Source organism: Hippopotamus amphibius, chromosome 7, assembly GCF_030028045.1.
Source record: "Hippopotamus amphibius kiboko isolate mHipAmp2 chromosome 7, mHipAmp2.hap2, whole genome shotgun sequence".
Classification (NCBI taxonomy): Eukaryota; Metazoa; Chordata; class Mammalia; order Artiodactyla; family Hippopotamidae; genus Hippopotamus; species Hippopotamus amphibius.
This window is the reverse complement of record NC_080192.1, coordinates 87,619,444-87,631,508: the sequence shown is the minus strand read 5'-3', so window position 1 is coordinate 87,631,508 and position 12,065 is coordinate 87,619,444. Positions and strand designations below refer to the sequence as shown.

Genomic DNA, 12,065 nt, shown 5'->3' with positions numbered 1-12,065 from the left:
CTAAAAGATATTTTTGTTCTTTGGCCAACGATTTAAATAAAACCTTGACAGGAGACTCTTTCATTCCCACCTAATATCTAGTGTTTATTCTCAATAATTAAAATATACCAAAATATCTAAGCCAGTCAGAAAAAACTTAAAAGATGAATGCTAAAATTAATATATACTGGGTGTAAGTGTCAGCTAAGTTTTCCCTACAACTCCTTCTGTATCTCTTAGCAACCTTCAGGAATAGTGAGAGAAAATGAGAATGCTACCAATCTCACCCACTTTTAATGCTATTCTATAGGATATAATATGTAGTTCAAATCAATAATCATTATTTAAAATAGTAGTTAAGAAACTCTAAAACCACTCAGACACTATATCTGAATTAATGACATTTTGAAGAACTAAGGTAATGAGTTCAATTAATTGCTTTGCTTTGAGAAAAAAAGGGGGATGAGAACAATTTATGAGAACATAAACGGTCATGGTGATGGCCAGGAAATTCTACAAACAGATTAAAAGATCTAGCTCTAGGAAAAGACAAAACAGAACTAAAAACTAAAAGGTACTTCCTCAAGCTTAGATAGACAATGAAAAGATTTAGAGCTGATGAAACACTCATCTAGATAAGTCTATGTAAACATAAGCCACAAACCTGAAGTGTGTCAGCAAAAAGCACAATGAGATTCTTCAAATCTAACACGAGGTTTGGATCAGAGCAGTAAGACTAAAGGAAATAAAAGACAATGAGGAAAAACATCTTTATTAAAAATAAAACTAAATTTTGATTTACTCAATTGCTTAATGCTTCACCTGGTGAAGGCTCTATGGAAAGCCTTCCTGGTTTAAGGTAACACCAGATCCAGCCAGGGAAGAGTGAGTAAAGACTCCAATAATCCATGATCTACATTTTTAACACTTGGAAATTTAAAAACACACTTGTAAATAACTGGTTAAAGAAGAAATCAAAATTGATACTGCAGATTATTTTAAAATGATCAGCAATGAAACAGTTCGTATCAAAACCTATGGAATGCAGCTAAAATCATTTTAAAAATAAATTATATCTTTATATGCAAACATTAGAAAACATAAAAGGTTTAAAATGAACAAACTAAGCACTCAACTCATGAAACTAGGCCCCAAAAGCCGAAATAAACCATAAATAAATGAGAGAACAAATTTGATAAAATAAAAAGCAGACATTAATGATATAGAGAAGACATGAAAGATTTGATCAATGCAACCAAAAGCTCAAGTCAAACAAAATCAATAGAACAGACAAATCACAGGTAAGTCCAATTAAACGGCAAAGAGAAAACAAAACTAAGCAATACAAAGAACACAAAAAATAAACACAAATACAGAGGAGAATAAAAATTACAAGTAAAGTCCATGTGTAATCTCTTATCAACAAATTTGAAAACTGAAATGATGTGGAAGATATCTTCTGCAGGCCACCTACAAAGATGTATATGTCACTATTTCTCAGTGATTTTGATATTCAAATTCTCTTAATTATCGTTTGGTTACTTGTGCTCTACTTAATTGCTCAATTCCTGAAGGAGGCGTGTGGAATTCTCCCACAATGGTGTGATCCCTCAGTTTCTCTTCCTACCACTAACAGTTTTGTTTGTATACATACTCATACTTGCTTGTCCCCATGAAATGGGCTATTACCTTTTTGGTGGGTTAAAAATAATATCAAAACAAGTGTTCCCCTATTCTCTCATTTAATGGTCTTTAACTTCAATCTAATTGTCTTGAAGAATATTGCCCTTTCTGCTCCCCATTCTTTATTTTTAATCTTTGTGTCATCTTAATGTATGAATCTCTCCTAGTAACCAAACTATAATACTTTCTAACTCTGGCATTTCTCATGAATACTGACATATTTGGACCTATTCTAGCCATCTTATTTTAAGTTTTTTATTTTCAATGATTTCTTTTTTCTTTTTTGTTTCTTTTCAAGTTTTTCATTGGATTGGTTTTTTCAAATAATTTTACACTGGTTATTAATAAGTTCTATATTTTCTGCCCACTGTTTACTTGAAATAATCTGGGGTTTTCATTTTAAAACTATGTTAAACATTAAGTCTCTCCTCCTGTAGGGATTCTTAATAGCTTTAAACTTTACAAATAATCAAACAATCAGTTACTTAGATTTATCTATGAGTTTTACTCTCATTTTTGGCACACATTTTACTTACTCCCATCCCATTTTGTATTTTGAAACTCTCTGCCCTCATTTACCCTGCCTGACCAAAAAAACGCATCCTTTCAACTGGAATAATCTACTCTTTCTTTCATGCAAGGAAATTTCCCTCTTTTATTTAAAGTCTCCTTCTTTGCGACTATAATTTCTTTCTAAATCCCTGTTACATACAACCAAAAACCTACATCAATTATCCATGTTTCTTAACTTTCCATCCATGTTTTCCATCTCTTTGTGTCTTCACTCTATATTTGGGGATATATATTTGATTTTGTCTTCTTGATCACAGAATGATATGTAGTTTTATCTATTTAATCTTTGAATTAAATTTCTCTATTGTGGTAGTCAGAAATTTCCAAGAAAACAATGTTTATCTTTGATTTCTATCCTTCTGTGGCTTGCTTCCTTCCTTTTCCTCTTTCCCACATTTTTAAAAATTGTGAATATAGTATACATAAAGAAAATAATAAATAAACCTGTATGTATAATTTTGCCAAGCAAACAAAACTGAACAGCATCAGCATGCCAGAAGCTCCAATACAACTTCTTTCCTCTCCACTCAGGAAAACATTATCATGACATTTATGATAATCATTTTGATGTCTTTCCTTCATTTTTTGTTTCTTTGTATTTTTTAACTTAATAAACTTTATTTTTTAGAGCAGTTTTGCATTTACAGATAAGCTGAGAAGAAAGTACAGAGCTTCCATATATCCCTTCACACAGACACTCACGCACAGATTCCCTTATTAAAACATCTTGCATTAGTGTGGTAACATTTGGTACAGTTGAGGAACTGACATGGACACATTATCAACTCAAGTCCATAGTTTACATTAGAGATTACCCTTTGTGTTATATAATCCATGGGTTTTAACATATTCCACCATTACAATATCATAGAGAATAGTTTCACTATCCTAAAACTTCCGTCTTCCACTTGTTCATCCCCACACACCTCTCCCAAATCCTGGCAACCCTGATCTTTTTACTGTCTCCATAATTTTGCCTTGTCCAGAATGTCATATAGTTGGAACCATATGAGTATATAGCCTTCACAGATTGGGTTCTTTACTTAGCAATATGCATGTCTTTTTGTGGATTGATCATTTCTTTTTTGCCATTGAATAAATATTCAATTATAAGGACGTATCAGAATAAAGGACAGCTTGGTTTTGGCTATTAGGAATAAGCTGTTATAAACATGAGTGGCCAGGTTTTGTGTTAACTAAGTTTTCAACTCATTTGGCAAATACCTAGAGTGTACTTGCTGGATCATATAATAAGACTATGTTTCATTTTGTAGAAACTGCCAAACTCTCTTCTAAGCTGGCTGTACCATTTTCCATTCCCATCAGCAATGAGAGTTCCTGCTGTTCCACATTCTCTTCAGTATTTGGTGTTGTCAGTATTTTAGCCATTCTAACGGGTGTGTGGTGGTAGCTCACTGTTGTTTTAATTTGTAATTCCCTGATGACATATGTTGTCGAGCATCTTTTTATATGTTTTCCTGCCATTTGAATATCTTCTTTGGTGAGCTATCTGTTCAGAACTTTTGCCCATGTTTTTAATTGGGCTGTTTTCATACTGTTGTGTATTAAAAGAGTTCTCTATATATTTTCAATACTCGGCCTTTATCAGAAATGTGTTTTGCAAAGATTTTCTCCCAGTCTATGGCTTGTCAGTTCATTCTCTTAATTTCATTGTTTTGTAACCATCCAAATACTCAGCCTTACTCAATATTTTCTTTCTTAACATTATGTAAATGAAAAAATTTGTATGTATAATTTTGTCTTGCTTTTATAATTCAACATTATACTTCTGAAATTCATCCATGCTACTGTATACATAGCTATAGCATTGGCATTTTCATGCTGTATAATATTCCATGTTATGAGTTTAACCCAGATTGTTCATTTTATTACCAATGGGCATTTAAGTCATTTCTAATTTTGAAAATTCAACAATGCTGGAATGAATATTCTTGCATGTGTCTTATACTGCATTAGGGCAAGTTTCTCAAGGGAATATAGTTAGGAAAAGACTTTCTGGTTCATGAGGATCTTTGATTTTAAAAGATAATACTAATTTCTTTCAAAGGGTTTAATCAATTTAAACTCATTCCCTCACTAGTATATAAGAGTTCTGAATGCTTCCTATCTTTATCAACATTTGTATTATTAATTCTTACATAATGTTATCTCATTTGGTTTTAATTTGCATTTCACTGATGCACTAAAGTTGAGTACTTTTCACATGTTTCTCAGGCAAGTGAATTCCTTCTTTACTGAAACACCTGTTTAAATCTTTTGCTTGTTTTTTCTTTTGAGATGTCTGTCTCTATTGTCATGATGTGCAATGAAATTCTTTATATATTTTATGTTAGTTCTTTGCTGATTTTGTGTTGAAAATATTATTTCTTATCATATAGCTTATTTTATCTACTACCTTTCATTTTTCTGTTTTTTTCTTACAGTTTTAATGTAGCTTACTGTTTAATGTATGAATCTTTTCCTTTATGGTGAGTGCCTTCTGTATTTTAATTAGGAAATCCTTCCATATCCTGAATCATAAAGATATTCTCTTATACTATCTTCTAAAAGATTTATGGCCTTACATTTCACATTTTGACATTTTATCAACCTGAAATTCATTTTTTTGTACATTATTTCCCCCATACAGATAGTCAATTGTCCCAGTACTATTTATTGAAAAGTCTGTCCTCTACCCACTTACCTGCCATGCTATCTCTTTTATAAATAATCAAAGATCTTTTTTGGAGACCTTATATTCTGTTTCATTATCAATTCAATGACAGTACCAGAGTATCTGGTTCTCATTAATAAGATTTTTAAATTGTCTCGATATCTGGTAGAGAAAACCCACCTAGCTTATCTCAGTCCTAAGCAGTCTCTCAGCTGTTCTTCACTTTTGTACTGGCTTAAAAGTATTATAGTCACATTGCAAAGGTACTCATCTTCCCAAAAATAAGATTATTGAGATTTTGATTGCCACTGAATTAAATTTATAGATCTATTTTAAGAGAATAGATATCTACAATAATTATTCCAATCAATGAACATGCTATTTCAATTTTATTTAGGTCTTAATTCCTTTTTGTCTCTCAAAAACATTTTAGAATCTTTTCCATGGAGGTCTTGAACATATTTTGTTAGATATATTTCTACTGCTTTTAATGTATGCTATTGTATCAATTTTATCTTTTAAAAATTTTAATTTTTTCAACTTTTATTCCTGGTTTATAAAATGAGAATTGATTTTGCATAATGGTTTTGTATCAGGGAACATGATAACCTCGTCCATTAATTGTAATAATTTTTCCATAAATTCCTTTGAATTTTCAATGTACAAAAACATATTATCTGCAAAAATAGCAATTTTGTTTCTTCCTTTCAAAGTTTTATTTTTTAATTTATTTATGTTTCTATCTTTACAACACTAAATACAACTTCAAATACACTACAAAATAGGAGTGATGGTAATTAAATATAACACTTGTTATAGGTTTTTGAGGATAGCTTTTATCAGTTTAAAGAAATTCTCTTATGTTTTCAATTTACTAAGAGATTTTACCATAAATTTAGTTGTGTTTTATTAAATGCTTTTCTGTATCTATTGAAATGATTATATAATTTTTGTCCTTTAATCTATTAATTCACTGAATTATATTAATAGACTTTGTAATACTGAACTAAGCTTACTATAAACTCAATATATTAATGCTGTTTGTAAACTGTTAAATTCTATTTCCTAATATTTTAAGACTTCTGATCTATATTTATGAATGAGTCTGTGTATTTATGAGTCCTTATACTATCCTCATCTGGCTTCATTAAGATTACATACACCTCATAAAATCAGTTGGTGAGTGTTTCCTCTTTTTTATTCTCTGAGAGTTTACATAAGATAGGAATTGAAGATAAAACTCCCTAGACTTGAAGATTTCTTTGAGGGAAGAATTTTGACTGCTTTTTCATTTACTTCTGATTCAATCTTAACCTGAAAGGAATAGTTCTTGCCAGCTTAATGTGGGGAGGACACCATATTAGATTCTCCATCTCAAGTAGCCCCAAGAGACTATCAAATCTGAGTACAAATTGTCTGAACTAACAAATAACCTTAAGGCAAAGGCAGCTTAAGTGTTTAAGCCTATCTCTCTGGACCTCTGGACTCTCAATTTCCACCTGGATTTGGCCTGGTAATTCCTTAATAACCTTACTAAGCACTCTGAGGCTTAAACAACATTTTATATGAGATACACACACACACACACACACACACACACACACGTAAAGCAGTAGTTAGTTGTTTCAAGCTGAACAGTTGCTGTGAATAACCTAGTCTCCTATATTTCTAAAATGAGAAATGATTATTACTTGGTAAATTTTTCTCCTAGTCCATGAATTACTTGTGTTTGCTAAAGAATAGCTATTCAATTTGTTTATTATTGTCTTCTATTTGATGTAATTGGTTTTCCTCAAATATTCTGTGACTCAGCATTTGTTCATGTTTAGAAATGAAGGACTAGATTGGATTGATAGTAAGGTGGGCCAAAGGAACTGAGTAACCTGATGTCTAGCCAAGATTTTTAGAAGGTAGACCTCGAAATAATTTCCCGTAAGATTTCTTCCAGCCTTATTCCTGCTCATAATATTTGTTGACTGAATTTAGAATGTTCCTAGATTCCATTTGCAATAATTTTTCTACTTTGATAATAACCTCTACACAATGTTTAATGTAATATTTTCTTTTCTCAGATTGAGTCATTTTTCTGATTCTGTTTTCTAAATTTAAAGAAATTTTTCAAAACTTCTGCCCTAGAGGTACTTTGTGCAATGTTTCTCTTTTTACTTTTTCTTACATGTTATTTTAATGGCAATTTGGTTAGGAGAGCTATACAACATATATGCTTAGTACATCTTTCGACTCAAAAACATTTAAAATACGTGTATGGGGGGGATGGGTATGGATATGGGTGTGTATGAAACCACTATCACAGCACACACTCTCATCTGCCTGTCACATAATAGGAAAAAATGTCCAATATTTAATAGCTAAAAAACATGAGGATTTTGGGCCACACAAATTACATTGTTCCATAATTTTAAATTAATAAAGGTAAAAAAATACCTTTCCAGTATTATCAGATGATCTGTTTATCATTTTATTAGCAGTCATACTAGCAATTATATTAACAGATCTCCTAATATTAAACCATTCCTGATATGAACTCTTTGTATTAGCATACAAAGAGTTTTAACATACAGGTATTGCTAAGTTTGAATGCTAAGTGAGATGGATTGTGTAAGATTCTATAACATTTTTATCATGTTTTGAAATCAGCATTGAGAATGTTTTCAAATTATGTTTTCCAATTTATGGAAATTGGAAATGTTTCCAATTTATGCAATGACTGATAATTCAATCAGAAAACATAAAGAGTTTTAATTAATGATATAGAATGTTAGAAAAATATACAGATTTTTTATAAAAAATAACCACTCAGATACAATGTTTCCTTTTGAGATTTGTTTTGATGTTTGGGTTGTTCTTATTTTTCTTTCCTGCTGATAATATAATGCAATAAATAGTGTCATAAAATAGAATTGGTATCTGTGGCATCAACTGCTTTGTCTCATGATGGATAAAAATGGTTCAGTGAGTAAATGTATGTTATGTTGAGTTACATTTTAATGATTCTGTTGAAATACAATTCCCATACCATACAACTCACCCATTTAAAGTATATAATTCAATGGTTTTTAGTTTTTTAATATATTTTTGCAGATAGGTGCAAACATAACCAGTCAATTTTAGAACATTTTCTCACCTCAAAGAGAAACCCCGTGCTCTTTAAGCTATCACCTATTTATTCCTTGTACCAGCTCTGAGCCCTAAGAAACCACTAATTTCTTTCTGCCTCTGTTGACTGATACTGAACTATTTTTTTAAAGATATTTTTATCATTTATTCTTCAGTTCAAAAGAATATACAGTAGATCTACAAGGAAACATTCCACTAAGATGAACTGTCTCCACAGACACACACATTAATCAGCACGCTGTAAAGTGTCCTATTCTTAATGACAATAAGTATGACTGTGTGATGAAGACGCGAGTTTATTTTCCTGCTGAGGGAGACCTATGGATTTGTCACATTCTCAAGTGTGAAGAGCCACTGCTTTACAAAAAAAAAAAAAAAAAAGAAATTGTGCAGAAGAAATCTAAGTTTTCTAAAGAAAAACAGCTTTTCCCAGGAAACAAATAAAACTGGTGAAATCAGAGAAATGGACAGATATAAAATAAACAAACAAAATCAAGGACTCTGTCCCATAAAATGACGGTAATACCAGGTAATAAATGAGTGGGAAACAAATCTTCCTCAAAATACTACCTGAAATAAACCATAAAACACCAAAAACAGGACTTAGATAGGGAACACATAAAATATTTTACCAAAAGACATAAGCAAATAAGTGAGGAAAAAAAATATATATCCCTGGTGAAAAAATAACAAATGCTGAAATACATCAATTACCTCCATTTAAATTTGCAGATTTACTGCATAATAACACTATAGTTCAATTTTAGGGGGAGGTAAGAGGTGGGAGGGATGTGAAAAAGTGATTCTAAAATTGACCTAGAAGAATAATAAGAAAAAGAGCATATTTTAAAAAGAGGGCTTTACAGGATACACAAGTTCTATAAGAAATTAAAGCATCGTATATCAGATGTAATAATCAAAACAATGCTGTACTGGTTCCAGACATACAGATAGAAGGAAGGGGGTGGGCAGGAATCAGAGCCTAGAAACAGATCTTAGTACTTATATAACATATTATTATATGATAAAGGTGGCCTTCAAAATATGTTTGGAAAGGACAGACATTTATGCACTGACAGCTGTCTTCCCCCAAAAACTCTATGTTGAAGCCCTAACGCCAGTGTAGCCTTATTTGGAGAAGAGACCTTGGAGAGATAATTAAAGTCAAATGAGGTGATAAGGGTGAGGTCCTAATCTGATGGGATTGGTGTCCTTATAAAAGGAGAAGACACTAGAATACATGCTGAGGGAAGGCCATGTGAGGACACAATGAGAATGTGATCATCTGAAACCCAGACAGACAGCCCTTACCAGAAACCAACCATGATGGCACCCTGATCTCAGACTTACAGCCTCTGGAACTGTGAGAAAATAAATTTCTGTTGTTTAAGCTACCCAATCTATATATCTTGTTAAGGTAACCTGAGCTGAATAAAACAACAGATTATCACAATAATGTTATTGGACTTGAGAAGTCATTTTTAAAATAATTAAAGACAGAGTCCAACCTCACACCCAACACCAAAATAAACTTTTAGTTTGTGAATTATATGCTAAAAAAGCAACTACAGAAATACTAAAATTAACTATAGACAAATAATTACATTTATTTGGAATAGGAAGACAAAAAGTAAAGCTAAAGATCAATAAATTTAACTCCATAAAAAATTTTAACTTTCTGTAAAGCCATGGAAAAGCAAAGCAAAGGTTAGAGACACACGAAACTAAGGAAATATTTACAACCTATATATCAGACTAGAGATTAACATTCAGATTAAAGTTAATGTTAAACATTAACATCCATGTGTTACTAACAAATATAAAATAAAACAATTAAAATAGAAAATAAAAGCAATGCATATGAACAGGAAATTCTAAGATATAAACATAATTAAAAAGCATGTGAAGAGATTTTCAATACCAGTATTAAAGAAAAACATTAAGATATAATTTCTGACATTATTATTATATTGGAAATGATTTTCTTGTTTTTAAATGTAACTTTCTGTGGAATAAAAGGAATCGGGAAATAGGAATTCTAACAGATGATGCTTAGTATGCTAAATGGTTCAATCTGTCTGTAGAATAAATTAGCAGTACACATCCAGAGCCTCAGAAATATACAGATCGTTTAACTCACTAACTTCACATCTAAGAATTTATCCTAAGTATAATCGGTTGTGCGAGGATATGTTAATAAAAATATGTTAATAAAAATATGTTACTGCAATGTTTATAACAGCTTAAAAAAACTTTTAGAAAGCTTATCAAGTGAATTAATTTTTTAAAATGGTACACTCCTAAAAATGGAATATTATACAAACTGACATTAAAACTAATACAAATTCATTAGATATTAAATGAAAAATACAGCATGCTTTATTTAAAATATATATTGTACATCATGTATTCATACACAGAAAAAGGGGTCTTTAAATTTACATATAAGAAAGCTAATAATAATCATGCCAGGGATCATGGCCAAATTCATTAGTATTTATAATCAATATTTCCTTTTAATAATCATGCTATCTTTGTAAAACTGTTTTTATGTAAGAGCATGCCATACAATGGAGGAATGTAAGGTATTTAAAAAATGATCCTAGGAAAATGGATATACTATTGCAAAAAAACTGTATGAGATCAAATGACAAGAAGAAGGGGTGGTAGTAAATATATAAATGTGTAAAAATCAAGCCATGAAATAGTTAAGAAACTATTTTTAGTCTCAGAACAGGCAGAAACTTTTAAAAAACATTTTTAAATGTGCCAGATTTTATCATGATGCAAGCATATAATGGTAAAAATGTCAGATCAAGTCCTTGGACACATATAAGCAATGGGGAAAATTTTAAAATAAGATAAATATAATTAGATACATAAACATTTAACATTTTAAATACTAAAGAAAAACCCACCAACAAAAATAAAAGGGAAAAATATTTGCAACACATTCAATAACGACATATCCTCTTTGGTTTCAAACTCATACATTAATCAGTCTCCTAGACCTTACTACTTGAATAGCATAAAGGCATCTCAAAGTAATCATATCCAAAGGTAACTTATGACCTCCCCACTCCAAACTATCAAAACCAACACTATCATCCAAGGAAGGAACCCATAAACCTAGGCATTACCTTGATACTTTTTTCAACCTTACCTCTTATATATTAATTCATGAGAAAGTATAATTAATCTTCCTAAAAATCTCTCAAACTCATCCATATCTCTCCACATCTACTATCACCTTAGTCCAGTAATCATCATCTCTTGTCTGGAATACTAGACTAGCTTACAAACTGTTCTCCCCACATCCATTCTCATCCCTCATCTGTAAGTTAGCCAGCACAATCTTTTAAAAATAGAAATCTGATCTTCACACTCCAATTTACCCTACTCCTGCCCCCAACACACACATACTCCACTCAACCCACTTCTTAAAGGGTCAAATATGTCCTAAATAATATGTCATCTACCTACTTCTTTATTCTTATTTCCTACCATAGCTGCTTAGCTTTCCTTGTTTTATGTTCTAACCACTTGGGACATCTTTCAGTTTTCTAAAATGGCTACACTCCCTTTAATTATTGGTTTTACTCATGGTATTTACTCTGGAACTCTTGCTAATGACTAGATAAAAGAGAGTTGAAGGGTTATGAATGACTTTTAAGTTTCTGGCTAACATACCTAGATGGATACTAGGGCCATTTCTTGAAATTTTTTAAATATCAAATTATCTTCTATTATTAACTCCTCACTACTATTCCACAAACACTTCAAACATAAGAGTACCTCAAAGTCCTTGCACTACTTTTCCTTATACGTGGAATGATTTTTTAATTGATCTCTGCACAAATAGTGACTCCTTGATATTTAGATCTCAGAATACCACTTCAGATCAATCAGTCAAAAGCAGGGACCTTGCTGCCCTAACCTACCACTCTATTTTAATTGTCTGCATTGCATTATCACTGTCTGATATTCTTATTTATTTGTTTATTGGGAATCTCCCCAA

At 31.2% G+C, this 12,065-nt stretch overlaps 1 protein-coding gene across 13 annotated transcripts in view; it reads right to left on the bottom strand.

Annotated features, from left to right (window-relative positions):
• Positions 1-12,065, bottom strand: part of EXOC6B (exocyst complex component 6B) — a 648,544-nt gene that overhangs the window by 316,410 nt on the left and 320,069 nt on the right. For all 13 annotated transcript variants that reach the window (XR_009054872.1, XR_009054873.1, XM_057743615.1 and 10 more), the window contains one exon: positions 644-715. Coding sequence is in view for 11 of the 13 variants with exons in the window: in XM_057743615.1 (XP_057599598.1) it covers positions 644-715 (72 nt within the window). In the remaining 2 variants the exon portion in view is untranslated. The remainder of the gene's footprint in view (positions 1-643; positions 716-12,065) is intronic.